The sequence below is a fragment of the Colobus angolensis genome, unplaced genomic scaffold (assembly GCF_000951035.1).
Source record: "Colobus angolensis palliatus isolate OR3802 unplaced genomic scaffold, Cang.pa_1.0 Scaffold374, whole genome shotgun sequence".
NCBI lineage: Eukaryota > Metazoa > Chordata > Mammalia > Primates > Cercopithecidae > Colobus > Colobus angolensis.
The window spans coordinates 456,740-476,010 of NW_012117088.1; the positions used below are offsets into that span (position 1 = coordinate 456,740).

At 33.1% G+C, this 19,271-nt stretch overlaps 1 protein-coding gene across 1 annotated transcript in view; it reads left to right on the forward strand.

Moving 5' to 3' along the window:
* The window catches only part of RBM26 (RNA binding motif protein 26), a 95,167-nt gene that overhangs the window by 48,138 nt on the left and 27,758 nt on the right, over nucleotides 1-19,271 (forward strand). Inside the window, exons 11-18 of the mRNA XM_011953837.1 lie at nucleotides 180-339; nucleotides 3,187-3,351; nucleotides 4,014-4,145; nucleotides 5,349-5,420; nucleotides 13,803-13,928; nucleotides 14,276-14,350; nucleotides 15,764-15,931; nucleotides 17,400-17,504. Of these exons, the coding sequence (XP_011809227.1) occupies nucleotides 180-339; nucleotides 3,187-3,351; nucleotides 4,014-4,145; nucleotides 5,349-5,420; nucleotides 13,803-13,928; nucleotides 14,276-14,350; nucleotides 15,764-15,931; nucleotides 17,400-17,504 (1,003 nt within the window). The remainder of the gene's footprint in view (nucleotides 1-179; nucleotides 340-3,186; nucleotides 3,352-4,013; nucleotides 4,146-5,348; nucleotides 5,421-13,802; nucleotides 13,929-14,275; nucleotides 14,351-15,763; nucleotides 15,932-17,399; nucleotides 17,505-19,271) is intronic.

Here is a 19,271-nt window from a genome sequence, read left to right on the forward strand (position 1 = left end):
GTGCTCATTTGGAAACTTCATTGTTGGAAGAAAATTTAAATTTCCTTTATCAACCAGTAATTTCAGTTTGGGGGAAAATTGAACTTAATTGGATATCTATTTTGTTAAACTTTATTCCCTTGTATTTGGTCGGGGTCAGGATTTAGAAATGTATTGGCTAACTTGAATTTTGTTTACAGACCAAATTTTAATAGAACAAACAGCCCAGGCTTTCAGAAGAAGGTTCAATTTGGAAATGAAAATACCAAACTTGAACTTAGAAAAGTTCCTCCAGAATTAAATAATATCAGCAAACTTAATGAACATTTTAGTCGATTTGGAACCTTGGTTAACTTACAGGTAAGAGCCATGAAATGGTTTTGTTATCTCTTCTTATTGTTTAGGGAACTTGATGTAATAAGAAAACTACCTTTAGAAATATATACTATAAGGCTGGACGTGGTGGCTCACGCCTGTAATCCCAGCACTCTGGGAGGCCAAGGCGGGCAGATCACCTGAGCCTGGCCAACATGGTGAAACCCCGTCTCTACTAAAGATACAAAAATTAGCCAGGTGTGGTGGCAGGCACCTGTAATCCCAGCTACTTGGGAGGTTGAGGCAGGAGAATTTGCTTATATCTGGGAGGCTAAGGTTTCAGTGAGCCGAGATCACGCCACTGCACTCCAGCCTGGGCGACAAGAGCAAAACTCCGTCTCCAAAAAAAAAAAAAAAAAAAATAGAAAATTTGTTACTCTCAATTGGGAAAATTGGACATGAAATGGAACTCTGTCTTTTAGAAAAAATACAATTTTCAGTGTTTCAATTACTCATACTGTAAACTTTTTACCTAATAAAGGTTGTCATAAAACTACAGCAAAGTTAATCACAGTGGTAAAATCCAATCTTAAAATAGTTTTCAGTTCCTCAGTTTCTCAAAATCATTTCAGCAGAAATTTTAGTCAGGTTTATTTTTGTCACCCGTATGGCAGGACACACTTAATAGAGACTTTTGGGGCCCAGATACCTTGTAATCCGTAATTAGTTTAAACATTTACTTTTCTTTACCACTTTTGAATATCCTTCAACGTAAGTAACAGTAACAGTAATTTGTATTTGACTGCACCTATAGTTAGACTTTGGCTTGGGTATATATAACTTGGGTGTTTTTCTAGTATTGAGTTTATATTATGTGATGTGTTGAAAGTGTTGAAATAGTATGTTGAATTTTACCCCCGTTTTGTATGGTGTTCTTTTTGCAATTAAAATAATTATGTTTTATATTTTAATAAAAACAAATATTAGAGGATACAATTCATCCTAATAACTTAGGATATTTTGGAAAATTTTGTTTTCTTGCCATTAAAAAGTACTGTAAAAGTAATAGAGGGGAAAAAATTCATGTTTGATTCAGGTAGGGTGACAGAAATATATACATAGAATTTAAAGGAAGTGGTTCCCTTTCAACTCTGTATCTGTTCCATTCCCCTGCCCATCTATAATTACATTATTGTTGACAGTTTATCATGTTATTTTAGATTTTTTGTTACACAGTTCTATTTATCTGCACACAAACTTGAAAGTATTTATGAGCCCATAATATACACATTACCCTGTCGTTAGTTAGATCTTGAATATCTCTGAGTTATCTTTTTATGGCAATTTTATTTGATCTACCACTATATCTAGTCATAAAAAGGTGTTCAAAATATTCTTCACACAACTACTAATATTTAAATTTTTTTTTTAAAGCTGAGGGGCAAAAGATATCTCACTGTTGTTTCTATTTGCTTTTACTCAATTACTAGTGAGGTTGAAATCTTCTGTTGATTGGTTCTTTTGCCATGTCTGTGTACTACCTGCATTATTATTTTTAAAACATGTTTTTCAAAATCAGTTTTCAAAACTCTTTAGCTTCATGCTAATTAAACATAGTAATGAAATTGATGTTTATAAAGTCTTAAAAAATGTATAATTTTTAAAATGTTACCAAAATTATAGTTAATGGTTATTGAATACTTCTGACTGTGTATACTCTCTGTTCTATGTGAATTATTTAATTCTTAAAATAACCCTAAAGAGTGGGTATGGTTATTCCCATTTGTAGAAAAAGAAAACAAGGCCCAGAAAGGTTAAGTAACCTGATCATGTTCATGTGAAAGGAGCAGCCAAAGTTTGAGCCAGGCAATTTGATTCCAACTACTCTTTTGTTTTTTGGTTTTTGTTTTTTTGAGACAGAGTCTCACTTTTGTCACTGAGGCTGGAGTGAGCTGGCATGGTTACGGCTCATTGTAGCCTCGACCTCTTGGACTTATGTGATTCTCCTGCCTCAGCCTCCCGAGTAGCTGGGACCGCAGTTGTGTGCCACCACACCCAGCTAATATTTTTTCAATTATTATTTGTACCAATGGGGTCTCAATATGTTGTCCAGACTGGTCTTGAACTCCTGGGCTCAAGCAGTCCTCCTGCCTTGGTCTCCCAGAGTGCTGGGATTACTGACATGAGCCACCATGCCTGGCCTAGGCCACTCTTAATCTCTGTTCTGTATTGCTGCACACCACAGTGGTTTATATACCACACTTTGGGAAACTCTATTATTGAAAGAATAGGAAGTTTGAAGTGAAAAGTCTTGGATTTATTACTTATTAGCTGTAAGTGTCTATAGAATCACATTCCTTGAAATCTCAGTTTTCTCATGTATCAAATGTGATTGATGCTGTTATTATATGGTCTCTTTTTTTGTTCTTAAATTTTCTTGTGCTTTTGGAAATGTGAGAATTACAAATTTGGGCAGTTGTTCAGATGGATTTTTCTGTAATTTTTTATTAGAGCTAACCCCTTGCAAAGTAGTTTACTGCCTTCTTCAGATTCTGTGGATCTTTGCCATGTGATTTATTGATAATCGGGATTGTTTCTCACAGTCGCTGTTAAAATTGGGAATAAAAAGAGAAACACTTTGAATGCCTATGTATAACGTTTATGCAGTTGGCTTTCTCTGCTATTAGAGGGACTCTTTTTATACTGTGAACAATCCTTGGTTACTATTTCTTCTGGAGCAAAAGTAGACTGTAGTCTACTAATCTAGATACTAGGAAGTATAAATATAGAATCTTACTTGGAGGGACCAGTATTTCACTTCTTGAGGAATTTTACTCTATGAAGCAACAGATTCCTTTGGAAATTCACTGTTCTTAATATTTTAAATCTTAGGTTGCTTATAATGGTGATCCTGAAGGTGCCCTTATCCAATTTGCAACATATGAAGAAGCAAAGAAAGCAATATCAAGTACGGAGGCGGTATTAAACAATCGCTTTATTAAGGTTTATTGGCACAGAGAAGGAAGCACCCAGCAGTTACAAACTACTTCTCCAAAGGTAAGATAGAAATTTGTGTAAAAGTACGTGCATTTCTTAGAAAACTCTTAGCATAGTGTTTACAAGTAGAGGCATTGGAATCAAGTAGGCCTGAGGTCACACCTTGGTTCTGCATTTAGCTTTCGTTACCTGTAAAGACTTGAAAAAGTTACTCAACCTTTCTAACCTGTTCTCTCATATAATTGTGATGTTGATTGCTAGTTGAGAGAATAGCATGATGTGTGTGAGGCATATAGAATAGTCCCTGGCAGATAGGAGGTACTCAGTAAATGATAGCTATGTATATTCCAGAAATTTAGACTGTAGTTTCATCTTAGAAATTCTCTCTTCTTTCCCCTCTCCCTTTTCTCTCTCCTTTCTGTCCCAACCCCATCAGTGAATCAGTCAGTATTTATAGAGGTTTATTAACAGCAGTTTGGGTTTTGATTGTTAAAACAGAAGACAGTGAAAGATGGACTTTAATCTCTTCCAGTAAATAAGTTATTTTATGCAAAGATAACATCTTTATATATGTATGGATGAAATTAGAAGGCAGTTAGGTTTTGACTATAAGCTGTATTTTAAAAACTTTCTCTGCATGGGCAATTTAGTAACAAAATAACAGGTCGCTTTCCATCCCCTTGAATGAATCAACTTGTTTAACATTTTTTTCTTGTTCTGAGGTAATGCAGCCTTTAGTCCAGCAGCCCATTTTGCCTGTTGTGAAGCAATCAGTCAAAGAGCGGCTGGGTCCAGTACCTTCAAATACTATTGAACCTGCAGAAGCCCAGAGTGCCACTTCAGACCTTCCTCAGGTAAAGCGAAAATCTTACGATTGTGCCTGTAATAGGTTCTCAGTAATTTAGTTTCTCTTGGTGATTTGAATTATAGTTAATTATATATATTTTACATAGAAATATGATAGTCTTTACATATTTGAACCCCACCTATAAGGTTTTTTTTTTAATTTTTACCATTACCATAACATTTTCTCAGTCTCTACTTTTCCTATAGTATTTGAATCGTAAATTCTTCTCTCCAGTTAATATTTATGAGAAATATTTCTCTCCCACTTTGTGGAGGAGATATATTTCAGCAAAACTGCCTGAAGAGTGAAGTTGAGTACATTAAATCTTATTTTTTCTATCATCTTTTTACTTAATTAGAATTCTGTTCCAGAGATAATTGTGTAGTAGACTGAACTAAAAGCTTATAGGAAGGGAAGGCTTAAACCATCAAGTTAAGCATGCTTGATATTATACTGTTTTAAGTACTTAGACCGCTCTCTCATAACTTTGCATCACTTATTCCTGACTCTGGGATTCTTTTCTCCATATATCATTTCCTTCCCACTTCCTTCGACACTTGAGTGGCAGTTTCTTGTTTCTACACTCTCAGTCTCTGAAACTTAGCTTTCCTTTGTCTCCCGATGTTTCAGCATTTGCTGTGTAAAATAGAGTTAGGATGTAGTATCCTATTTAGCTAATGGATGCCACCTTACTAAAGTATTCTTCCTAGATAATTCCTGAAGAGTAAGATATTGAATTTCTGCAAGGACATGCAGAATATCAATTGGTAAATTATTAGTTAATTTTAAAAATTCCCAGTCCTAACATCCCAAATTATCTCCAAATACAGTATATTTGGATATAAAATAAACATACTTCAGAGGAAGTTGGCACTATTTTTAAGCTCAATAAATGGGCATATATTTTAATTTTTAAAATTTGAGATTTTCTCCTAATTTATTCTGTGTCAGTGGCAGGGACTTTAGCAACCACATGGCTCAGACCTCTTAGTTTACATCATTTTTCATGATTGAATAATATTGCATACTGTTTATTTTTGTTTTCCCACATATTTTCTTTCTCTTTCTTTTAAGAAGGACCAAGTTTTTGTGGTTAGTATTGGTATACTCATAGATTCTGTATATATTAATAGAATCAGAATGTTCAAGATCCCAACAGACTTTTATATGTTTGGGGAAACACTGAATATGTCCATTTTAATTTTTTTAGAATGTAACTAAGTTATCTGTGAAGGACAGGTTGGGTTTTGTATCAAAGCCATCTGTTTCAGCAACTGAAAAGGTAAGAAGAATAGCATGATGTGTTTGTCTTGGCTTCATAAATGTTTTCAGGTGGCATCTTAATTTTTAATTTTTTTCATAGTTCTGAACTCTTGCTTCTTAATAGTATCTGTATCTTTTCCTACCTTTTGCTTTCCATTTGCTGAAAAAGAAAAATATTTTCCTTTTTTTACTTTTGCATCAGCATTTTAATACTTGCCTCCCACTATATTTCTGTGTACTCCATTCCTTTTCTTTGTTTTATTCTTTTTATTTACTTTGTTTTCCTTAGAGATACTGTGCATTTTGATTTGACAACTCTGGCAGCCTAATAGAAAGGGCCATGATTAGGAATTTCACCTGAGTTTGAGCCCTGGTTCTTCACTTACTAACTGCATGACGTTGGGCAGTGTTCTTAATTTTTCTGAATCTTTTTACTCATCGGTAAAATGGTGATGGTAATATTTGTCTTGCTCATGGGGTTTTCTGAGGATCAAATAAAATCATTTGTTTACATATATTTTCGTAAACTGGAAAGGATGATGTAAATGTAAGTTTTTTACTTATTACTAAACAGTAATTGATGTAGCATAACAATACATTTAGTCATTTCTTTTTTTTAAATGAAGGGGGTAAATATTTATTAAATCAGGACCATTTATGGATATATCTTATAGTTCTGTGTAGATGTTATTTTTTTTTCTGTTTAGGTATGAGTAAATACTTTGTCTTTAATTTTATTTGAGGCATATGAAATCACAGAATGTGAGAATTAAATAATCTTTCTCAGTTCTATATGCTTATCTTAAAATCAAGGCCCAAACAATGTTATGATTTCATCTGTATGCTGTGAGTCACTGAGCCAGAACTGGAATTTGGGGCTCCTATTTCTGGTCCATGGCTCTTTTCAGTTTGAAGATTGGAAATCGATTTCAGAGATAAACAGTACATCAGTGAGATAGCTGCCCTGCTGTCTTCACTATATTCTTCAGTATATTATTTTCTTTATTTACAGTGTTAAACTTCGGCAGTTTTAGATATTTGAATCTGAGTTTGTGTATCAGACTTTCCTCTTGGGCATCTCAGCATTACTTCGGGCATAATGTGCCTAAAATGAATTCGTTGTTTCCCATATAAATTAACTTATCCTAGCCCTTAGATCAGAAAGTGATACCACCATTTTCTAAGCTGTGTGATCTAACAGCCTTACAATCATTTACTTGTGTTTGCAGACCACTTCTTTTTCTGCCACCTTCGGTTCCCTAGCCTCTGGGTGCAGTGTCTTAACTGGAATCCTGGAATTCCCCTCCTCTAGTTTCTACTGTCACCATCCTACACTCAGACTTATTTTGGTGTTAATTCATTATAGAAACTTTGAGTTTCTCAGCTAAATTACTTTCCTTGATTTACAGCTCATCGATAACTCAATAATTCTGATTCTATTACTTCTGCTCTAGTCTTTCCTTTCTACCCAAGGGAGTACTTTTCTGCTCATTGTCCTTTGGCCTTTCCTGACTTTTATTATTATTATGTTTTTGGGGGGGTGATTTTTCTGGAGTGCATTTCCCCCACCTAACTAAATTCTAGTTATTCTTTAAAGAGTGAAAGTCTCTCTAACATCTCCCATGAAACCTCGAGATTTTTCTGTTATCCCCCCTTCTCCTTGGAATTTCTGTGCTGCTTAGTCGGTGCCACTAAATTTAGCAGTATCAAATACTTACTTTGATTAGGTTTATCCTCCTTGAAAATAAGTATTGCAGAAGAAAGAAACACTGGAAGTGTTTGAGGTGATAGATTTTTGATTATTACATAATATATGTATGTATCAAAACATCACACTGTACCCCATAAATATGTACAATTCTGTCAATTAAAAGTAAAATAAAACTTAACACTAAGTTCAGCTATACTTAGTGTACTACTGAGCAATTCTAGAGACATCTGAAATACTCAGTTATATTTGGAGTCTGTGTAATGTAAGATTTGGACTTTTAAAATTGAAGTATGTACTCATAGCTTTTATAAAATTTTTGCAGTGTATTGTGAGTACAGATTTGTAGTTGATAATATAACTTTACTAATAGATAGACTAATATATATATTATGCTAATGCAATAAACCACTAACTGAATTTTTATGGGGAAAAATTCATTTATGGTAGCAAGCTATTTATAGGGAAAAATATCTTTGATAAATACTGTAAACAGCCTATTAAGGAAAACAGTAAGTATGTAACTTTTATTTGTCTTCAGTGAGTGTCTTTACAGAGAAACATTTTATTTTTGCTTATTTTTGTTGTTTCTTGGGTCCAAAACACTTACAGGGCAGTGATTCAAAGAAGTCTTAGAAAGAATAGAAGAATGTTCCCCATCATCAAATATTAGTTGAAAGATTCTTTATTTAAAAAAAAATGAAGGCAGGGGAAAACCCAAAGCTTGTATCTACACAGTATCCTGTGTCATTATTGAAGTAAATAAATGCGCAAATGTAACATTTTATACCTTCCCTATCAACCACACGCAGTAAAACCTTTAGTGATTATTCTTTATTCTGAAACCCCATTTTCATGAGGGGGCTAGAAGAGATTAAAGTTAAAATGTAATTGCTGATGGTAAATATAAAGATACTGCAATGGGTATTTAGTTATTATGTGAATAGGTTTGATAAATTGTGTTTGAGTGCCTCTGCTTACTAAAGAAATTCATGAAGAATAAAGGGCTACATCTGTGTATACTGTCCTGGTTAGTTTTTTAAACTGTTTAAATTATCTTGCTAAATCCCTTCTAAATTATAAGAAGGTAAACTGAATAACCAATGGAATATTTAATCTTCTTTATCATATCAGCTTTAGATATCGAATTTATGATACAGGATATTATTGTTCTTTACTCATGTCTTTTGCAGTTTAAAAATATATCTTGGTCTCTTTGCTTGATGGTATATTAACATCTATACCATGGAACTTTTAAAAGGAAAATTATCTGGTATAATTAAAAGAATATTGCATGTCATAGAGAAACTTCACCTATTGATTTAGCAGCTGCCATTGTGTAGATGCTAAGCAAATCTTACTATGTTTCCTTGGATTTTTGAAATTTGGATTTGTTGTATAACTTTGCTACTTTAAAGATTTAGAGAGATTTGGCTGGGCGCATGGCTCACGCTTGTAAACCCAGCATTTTGGGAGGCTGAGGTAGGTGGATCACGAGGTCAGGAGTTTGAGACCAGCCTGGCCAATACAGCAAAATCCCATCTCTTCTAAAAATAAAAAAATCAGGTGGGCCTGGTGGCGGGTGCCTATAATCCCAGCTACTTGAGAGGCTGAGGCAGGAGAATCGCTTGAACCCAGGAGGCAGAGGTTGCAGTGAGCCGAGATGGTGCCACTGCACCCCAGCCTGGGCGACAAAGCTAGACTCTGTCTCAAAAAAAAAAAAGAGGGATTTGTGATAGTTTTTTTTTTTTTTTTTCTTAACTGTTATTGACTTTTTAATTTTTTTAAATTAATGCATTGGCCTCTGTTGGGATTACCTCGATTATTTTTTTTACAGGAAAATATGAAATTAATTTATTTGAATAAATTAGCTTTGCTGAACTTTGTAGTAACTAGGCTATTTGTGTAGCAAAAATTCATTACTATCTGTACATATTTTTTACTTTGATGTTTGTTAAAATATATCTCTGCAAGATTTTTAGTCTTTGTTTCTTTTAATCCCTTTGTCTATTCCACTTATATGTGGAATCTTAAAAAGTTGAACTCAGAAGCAGAGAGTAGAATGGTGGTTACCAGGGGCTGAGGGCAGGGGATTGGGAAATGTTGGTCAAAAGATACAAAATTTCGGTTAGACAGGAGAAATAAATTAAAGAGATCTATAGTACAACATGGTGACTATAGTTAATAACAATGTGTTGCATTCTTGAAAATTGCTAAGAAAGTAGATTTTAAGTGTTCTTACCACAGAAAAAAAAGTGGGGTAATGCAAATGTTAATTAGCTTGACTTAGCCATTTTACAGTGTGTATATTTCAAACAGCATGTTGTACATGATAAATATACAGTCATCAACTTACAGTGATTTGACTAACCACTTTTCCATTTGATGATGCATTTATTACTTACAAGTTAAAAATGTATCTTCAACTTAAATGGGATTTCAACTTACAATGGATGTAGCCCCATCATAAGTTAAGGGACATCTCTGTGCAGTTTTTGTCAATTAAAAGAATAAAATTTTGAAAGATACAAAAAAAGTAAGATAGATCAGTACATTCAAACATACTTTGTATTCTTGGAATTTAAAAACTATTAATATCTAAAAGTATGTATAAATTTAACTTTAAACCAAAATCCCGTTCTTCTCATCAGAATTCTCAGGCTTGGTACAGAACGCACATCTATGTGCTGCTTTAAGTGAATATCATAAAGGAACATTCAAATTTACTGAACAGGTGACTATTCACTTACTATGAAGACTGACCATACAGTAACTGTATTAATATACTTCTTACACATAGTTCCTCAGATACCGTGTTTTGATTGCATTAAACCAAGGTATTTCTGCTTTAAAAACCTGTTGGAGCTATTTATTTTGAGTGTGGCTGTTAAACATCATAACTATATTTGTATGTAATTTCTACTTGGGCATTGGTTATTTAAAAATGATACTTGGATAACTTAATTTTACAAAACACTTTTTCCCCTTCCATTCTTATCTATGAAAAACAGCTGTTTTTCTCTTTCTTTACAATTCCCTGTAGTTATGGCTGGTAATACTTTACATAGGAAATAAAATAAGGAGGTGTTAATGGATTGTAACCTCCCTCTCTTTAGGGAAAATAAAAGGTATTAGTGCTATACATTTTAACAACACAGCATGTGATACTTTTCAACTTACTTTCTGAGTTCAGCATACCAAACCTGACAATATACTATAAAAAAGGAAAATTGCAGACCAACATCTGTCATGAACGTAGACACAAATATCCTAAACAAAATATTAGCAATATTAGCAAATGCCCAGTGATACAAGAAATATATAATCAGTCATGGCCAGGTATATCAGTATATAATCAGACCAGGCCAGTTTATTCCAGAAATTCAAGGTTGATTTTCCATTGGAAAAATCAGTTTAATTGACATTAGTAGAATGAGGGAGGAAAAACCCTAGATGATTACCTCAGTAGAAAAAGCGTTTGATAAAATCCGTTCCTTAATTACATTAAACACTCTGCAAAGGAGGAATAGAGAAAAACTGTTTAATTTGATCAAGGAAATCTGCAAAAAAAGGAAAAAAAACTGCTACAGCTAACATAATATTCAGTTGTCAAATATTGACTGTTTTTCCTTAAAGTTGGGAAAGACAAAGATGTCCATTTGCATCACTTTTATTTTTTTTGCAGTTTTGTACTGGAGAGACTCATGGGTGCACTAAGAAAGGAAAATAGAATAAACCATATAAAGATAGGAAATAAAACTGTTACTTGCAGATGACATGGTTGTAGATATAGAAAATCCAAAATAATTCACACACAGTTGGGATTAAGTAAGTGTAGTAAGATGTATAGAAGTAAATATGTAAAAATTACAGCACATATAGAAATGCATTTGGAAAACAGAGATGTGGTTGTTTGGAGAAGTCAGTGTGTGTGTTCTTAGGAATTGAAGTATCTTCTTTTCTATTGGGCTTGTTACTTCCCTCTACTTACTTCATTTTTAATAGATTTTCTTCTTTTGAAAACACATGTGTTTCTTACTATCCAAACTGATCTCCAGAACCAAATAGATTCAAATAGTGAACAATACAGTTCATTGTTTATAAGTCACATTTTTACATTTTAACACCTCTGACATTGGGCTTGTTAGACACAGGTTATGATTGGCAGCCTTTTTTTCTTTAGAAGGGGTACATAATGATAGTGTGTCTTGCAGTCACTGAATTGTAGGCTTGGTGAGTCACATTCGCGCATGTTCTAGTTTTACAGAAGGATGTTCCTAGATAAAAAAGGAAATGGGAATGCTTCTAGGAATAAAGGAGTCTTACCATTGTCAGATACTTTTATTCACTTTGAACCAGCACTCCTTAGCCTGATACTACATGTTAAGAATGATTTGAAAAGAAATATTCTCACTGAAACTGGAGATACTTGGTTAAATCAATTATATGGGTCTGTTCTGGGCTTATAAAATATAAAATAAAATAATATAAAATAAAAACTAGAAAATTGGGTTACGATATTCGTTGTTTCCCACTTAAATAATTAGGATTTTTGTTTTTGTTTTTGTTTTTGTTTTTTGGCCACAACTTTTCGACTAATGGAATCCTCATGAAGAAAACAGTTTGTGAAACTTAATTAGACTCTGTTTTCAGCAGCTTATCCTGTGTTTCTCGACTAATAAAGTTATTGTCTTATCTTTGTATAGTTATATGGTTTGGCATTTTGTGCTGTGGTAAGGTAGCATGGAAGAAATTTTTCTCTAGAATTACAAAGAAGGGTCACTGAAGTCTGACCACAAACAAAATCTTTGTTTAATTGGTCAGATGTGGTGGCTCACACCTATAATCCCAACACTTTGGGAGACCAAGGCAGGAAGATTGCTTGAGCTCAGGAGTTTGAGACCAGCCTGGGCAACGTGGCGAAACCCTGTCTCTACAAAAAATACAAAACATTAGCTGGGTGTGGTGGTGCGCGGCTGAGGTCCTAGCTACTTGGGAGGCTGAGGATCACTTGAGCCCATAAGGTGGAAGGATCACTTGAGCCCATAAGGTGGAAGATTCATTGAGCCAAGGTCCGTGCCACTATGCTCCAGCCTGGGTGACAGAGTGAGACCCTGTCTCACAAGTATAATAATTGATCAAATTTTAATACACATTAAGTGTTGTTAAGAACCTTTATTTTTAAATGTCACCTGTACTGTATGAAACTAGTACAATTATAGTATTTTAGGTTTTTATTTCGTTTAGAGGCTAACACCTTTTTGAATACTTAGAATAGTGATTCGTGATGTTCCCTAATCAGATTTCATGATGAAAGATTAGAAAGTAGTCTTCAGATTGCTACTTACCTGTTATAACCAGATGTTAATGTTTCAGTGGCTAAAAAATAGGACCACTTTTCTCATTTATACTCTTAAACTTGAGTAGTTCTTTTAACCTTATTTAGGTCATGAACTCCTTTAAGACTTTAGAAACAGTTTTATCCTCAGAAAACTTGCAGTGTTCACACACATGCTTTCATGTTTAGTTTTGTAGCGTTCGTAGATCGCCCTGCAGGGATCCCTAGGCTTCTTTGTAAGAACCAGTAACCAACCACCCCATGGAACTTAAACTGTTTTGCTTTTGAAGGGTAAAAAAGGTACCCAACCTTTTTTTTTTTTTTTTTTTGAGCTGACCATTGTATAGGAAAAGTTTTCCACTCAGACCTATAGTCATTTCAGTCTAGTTTAGTGCAGAAATGTTTTTTTGAGTACTTACCCTGTGCCCTGGGCACTGTTTGTAGCACTGAACCAAGTTAAAAAACAAGCAAAATCTCTACCTTCTTGGAATGAATTTTTGGGTTAGTAAGGACTTTAGACACCATCGTGTTCATCTTCCTTATTTTATAGATGAGCAAACTGAGGCCCAAAATGGTACTTGATCTTACCCGTGGTCTCATAATTAGTTGCTGACAAGACTTAGGTACTGGAAGATGCATAGAAGAGAAAGGCATAGTCTTTATGTTAATGCCCTTACAATGTAGATGGGGGAAAAGACACATTAATTAATATATTATCAGGTCGTTTTTTTACTAAATAGCTAACACTAACTAAAAATAGCTAATAGCATTTTTACCTAATAGCCAAAGCAATAAAATTTCATGTGAAGACCTGGGTAGAAGAGAGAAATGATTCAGGCTTTGTAGAGGTCTTGATTTTGTTAGGCTGATCCTAAGCTGGGTTTTGGGGAATAAGGTCAGTTCAAGCTGGAGAAACATTGGTACCAAAGGAATGGAGAATGAATGCAATAGGGTATGTTTCAGAACTGGAAATTGCAGATGATCATGTTAAATTGAGGGACAGCAACCAGTTTCCTCCTGTGCCATGCTCTTGAGTGTGATTTTTGCTTTAGTCACTAAAAATGTTAGTAAATATATTCAACAACTAATACTTTCTCAGTAATATAGTAATAGCAGTGTTTTTGACATTTTTATGTTTTTCTTTACTTTTTTTTCTATAGGTATTTGGTGTTAATTTTTTTAAATGTTAGAACTTATTTATACCTTTCAAATCACCAAATATGATTTCATTTTTATAAGTATAAAATACATTTAGTTCAGTGTTTGACAGTAGTGCTTTAAAGTTGAGTTTTATAGAAAACAGGATATCATGAATGGCTGATACATATTTTTAAAAGTTAAATTTTTATTGGTAGGTGTTGTCTACATCTACTGGCCTAACAAAAACAGTGTATAATCCAGCTGCTTTGAAGGCTGCACAAAAAACCTTACTTGTTTCCACCTCTGCAGTTGATAATAATGAAGCACAGAAAAAAAAACAGGTAAGTACAACTGATATAGTATAAAAAATTTTTGCATGTAGGAAAGGTTTTCTTTGTGTATGTGTTTTTTCAGTGCTTATTACAAAATAAGACTAAAAGAGTGTTTGTTGGCTGCCACTGAACCTTTATTTTCCATAGTATAGCAGTAAATAAAAATTTTTTCTTTGAAGGAAAGGTTCCCGTGATTAATCTTTGAAACTTGCATACATATTTTAAGTTTTACATAGAAAAGGCTTGCATATAATTTTTGTTGACAGGCTTCTGCGATTACAACCATTTCTCTTCTCTTGGATAGTATTGTTTATCCTTAGTAATATTCTAATGATATTTTTGATCCCTGATTCTAGGAGGCATTGAAACTTCAGCAGGATGTGAGAAAAAGGAAACAAGAAATCTTAGAAAAGCACATTGAAACACAGAAGGTAAAATATTAGAGTTAGATTTGGCAAAATTGCAAATGTTATAATTTGGAGTGAACTTAATCTTATACTACATAGTCATAAAAAGATTTGCTGTAATTGGTAATGGTAAAGCAAATATTTGTCAGTGATAATATTGGAGATGAAGAGCATACATCAAATGGTGGGTATACTTTATACTTTAACTGGTACTATAGTTATCAACATAAAATGAAATTAAGGTGTTTATTCAGCTGTGTTGCTGCACAGTAGTTTGTTCAACAGATAATTAAATGGAACCTTTTTCCTCGGTATTGATATGTACCTTTCTTCACTCACTTAGGATCCTCTAGTCCTGTGTTGTTTAGTATAGCAGTTAGTAGCCACATCTGACTGTTGATAGCTACATCTGACTGTTGAGCATTTGGAATGTCTCTAGTCCAAATTGAGATGTGCTGTAAGTGTGAAATATACACTAGATCTCAAAATGTAGTACAAAGAAAAAAGTAAAACATCACAATTGTTGAAATGTCACATTTTGGATATATTAGGTTAAGCAAAATATTTTAATTAATTGTATTTGTTTCTTTTTATGTTTTTAATGTGACTGCTAGAAAATTAAAAATTACTTATGTGATTTGCATTCTTTCTTTTGAACCATGTTACTCTAATTCATGACATTTAATTAGTCTCAGTTCTTGATTATGTCTAGTAATGAAGGTTAGTAGTATGACATTTGAAAATGTTGAAAATACAGAAACTGCATTTTGATTTGAAATGTATATCTTTTCTGATTTAAAGTTGGATGTACTTAAGAGAGATCATAGTACTTTACAAAACCAAAAACTGAAGCCATCCTAGTTCAGGAAACCTACAGTAATCATGTGGCTTCTTTTACCCCATATTATCTTGCTTATCTTATTGTTTCCTGTTGATGTTGGGAATATCATTCTCAGGTGAAAAAGGAATTAAACATTCATTTTTTCTAATATCTCATTGTATGAAAGGAACCATAAAGCTTTTTACTGGTTCTTTCTGGGCTGGAGATGACATTGATAGTGGGAATACTTAGAGGTGGTAACATCAACAAATGAATTAGATAGTAAAATTGTTAATATGTTTTTCAAATTGATAATTTTTCAGTGATAGAATTGAGTTTCTTCTGGTTGTGTGCTTTGAACTTATGTTCTGAGAGACCCGAATAGTAGCAGTTCTTCACAGATTTAACCAAGAGTAAAACTTGAATTGAGATACAGTTAGCATCACTGAATCTGCTATTCTGCTATCTTTAGATAATTAGTCATGGTTAGCCTTCTCACAAATGTGTAAACTAAAAAAAGTAGTAATACTTATTTTTAAACTTACTTTGCAGTGTTTGTTTTTTTAATGATAGTAGGAGTAATGAGCTTTATTTTTCTCTTTTTAAAAATTTGGCAGATGTTAATTTCAAAACTGGAGAAAAACAAAACAATGAAGTCTGAAGATAAAGCAGAAATAATGAAAACTTTAGAGGTTTTGACAAAAAATATTACCAAGTTGAAAGATGAGGTCAAAGCTGCTTCTCCTGGGCGCTGTCTTCCAAAAAGTATAAAAACCAAGACTCAGGTATTTTAATTTGTATTGTTGTTCATATTATTACTTACTGAAAAGTATTAGACACTACATTTTTAAGATTCAGTTTTTCTGGTAGGTAATGTCTTTTGTTCAAAATCTGACCATTGTAGGTGCTATTCTCCCCCTGCCATAAATTAAAAAGTATAAACAAGTAAACTCTACTAATTTTTTAAATTCTGTGGAGTTATGGTTGGAAAGTCAGTAATTAGAAAAATAGTCATGGGTAATCTTGAAAAGGCAGCTTGAGGACAAAGTGATATAGGTACATGACTGCTTGACTGAGGGTTTGAGTTTTATATAATAGTAGTTGGTGATATAGAGGGTTAATAATAGAAAAGTATTAATAACATTCTGACAACACTGTACACAGTGGGTTGATTGAAAAGGGGAAAATTCAGGTAGATCAACCTATTAGATACAAATAAGTGAGCAAGATAGTTTTAGATGGTAGTAAGTGATTAAGAAAAAAACAGAGTTATATACAATGTTTATACTTGGTGTCTGTATGTATGTGTGTATATATATAGTCATGACTCTAATTGATATTTTAAATTCAAACCCAACATCACATGGTTCTTCCTTATTTCGTATTTTATTTATATTCCCATAATGACAACTTGGTTTCACTAATTTCAATATATTATTATTAAACACAGTACTATAATACATTCAAAGTAGTACCAAAATTGCTACAACAATACCACTCCCAACAGCTAACTAAATATGAAATTCAAAATTTATTTACGTTCTTTACAGCCTCGGTGTATTCCACTAAAGGTGTGAAGTCAGAACTATGATCTAAAATTACTTTTGTCCCCCTTTTGTGTAGTTGTTAATTTGATAAAGTTAAATCTATTTGCATTTGTATTCAGTTTTGGATCCTCTCTCTCTGGCTCCAGTTCTTGCAAATTGTATTTTATTTTTTGAACAAGTTAAACAATTCTCATGGTTCAAAAGCAAAACTATGTAAAAAGGAATACATAAAAGACCCCTTTCCCTTTGATTCCTGGCACTCTGTCCTCACCCCTTATAGGTCACCAATATCATTAGTTCTGTTTTATTCTAGTTTTTCTTTTTGCAAATGTATGTATGTAGATAGGTATGTTTTCTACATAAAAACATACTCTGTATTGCTCATTAGCGCCTTGGTTTTTTAGGGTTTGTTACTTACTTTTCCTTTCAGTTATTTCCTTTAAATTACCCATATCAGTCTATATAAATCTCCTTCTGGCTGCTGTATGGAAAATGAATTATAGGAAAATCAGTGAAAGTAGCAACAAGTTAGGAAGCTGTTACAGTATTGTGGAGGTGTGGAGTATTTTGGCTTGGACTAGAGTGATTATACTGGAGATAGAAATATATGGATTAAATGGGACCGTGTAAAAGTTATTTTAAAAAGGTTTGTATCAGTACAGGATAATAATTACTGTCACCTAAAATATTAATTACTATTTTTTAGATGCAGAAGGAATTACTTGACACAGAACTGGATTTATATAAGAAGATGCAGGCTGGAGAAGAAGTCACTGAACTTAGGAGAAAGTATACAGAATTACAGCTGGAAGTATGTTTAATCACAACTACACAGTAGGCTTGAAAGAAGCAAATGCAGTTGTAGTGGTCAATTTAAAAATATATTCCCTTCCCTTCATTCTCATTAGTAATTGTTGGTAATCCCTGGCATACATATTGAGATACTAATATAGGAAAGAGGGAAGAGGTCAACAGATTTTTCAGAGCTGCTAGGTAAAATCTTATTTAATGAGGAGTGGCAGTAATTCTGCCTATATCCCCAAGTTCCTCCATTTCTAATGAATTTTGTTTCTTTTCTATTTTTGTTCTGTCTTCCCTGGAATAAAAACCTTATAATAAAGGCTTTTCAGGTATTTTTATGGAGATATTCTTTGCATATAAATTGAGTTGCTGTATGACAGTTTTAGTTGGAGAACTATATTGAGAACTATTTTGAAGAATATGTTTGCTTAAGTTTTGCCTATAGATGGTGCTGTGGATGTTTAGAAAAGAGAAACTGCTTTCTTGTAATTTAGTTAGATGGTTATTTATGTAAGAAACAACTCCTAGTGAGATTGATTCCTGTTATATGACATGAGAATTTTTGAATAGCAAAAAGATGTTCAGAAATTGGAACTGTATTTTGAAATAGACATTAACGTCATTAATACAGTTGGTACATGTCTGTATAGTGGTTTGATACAGAAATTTAAGATTTTTATACTTTAGATTATTTAGCTTTATCTGAGATTAATGCTTTTTTCTGAATTTGTTGGCAACTTGATCATTTTTTGGACATAGTAGAAATCTATTTTGAATCCTGTCATCCAGGTATTAAAGACTTAACTTTTAGTAACTACCAGACTTGCCTTAAAGCTTTGTCTTCTCTGAAAGTCATAGGAAGCCATAGGATGTTGTCCTAAATGTGCATACTTTTGCATTCTCTGGAAACTTGAAGTGGTTGCATGTGTGTCCTGCCCAATATTTTTTTGGGGGAAAAAAAAGTTTGAAAAATATTTTTTATGTTAATAGAGAAATTGTGTTTTTCCCATTGTAGGGATTTTTATGCCAGTGTTGGTGGAATCTTTGAAACAAAATATCATTTTCAAAATTCTGGCCCAGAATTTAAATAAATAATAGCGTTAACAAAATTCCTTATTATTCTGTGTTTTGCTTTTTTATTATAACATAGCTAAACACTGAATGACATTCTCTGTTTTTCCTTTATCACGGCTTATGTTTAGTTTTCAGTAATTATTAGTTTATGCAGTAATACAGTACTTCCCCGAGTGTGTTCGTTCACCACAGTAATTCCATTAGTTGTTAACAGAAAACTAGTGAAAAAGGTTCTTAGGCTAAATAATATAACCTTAGAACAGGTTATATTGGATGTGCGTTTTTACTGTGGGGTTTCTTAGAGGCTTTTAATTTCTGAATCTCTAAAAATACATATTAAGTATTCAGTGTTACTCAAATTTATTTGTCCAGGGACCCCCCTTTTCAAGGAGCATTTTGAGGCATTAATATTCCTCAGAGCATACTTTTGTATATACTATTCTATTACTAATATTAATCCTTGACCTTTAAAATTTATTATTATGTATTATTTTGTTATATTGACAAATGAAGAATTATAATCCAAAATGTTTTGATATATGTATAAGTTGTGAAGTGATTACATCAAGCCAACATGTCCATCACACCACATACTTCTGATTTTTTGATGAAAATTGAACATTTAAAATCTGCTCTGTCAGCAATTTTCAATTATACAATAATTATTATTAACTGTAGTCACCAACCAGTGCTGTACAATAGA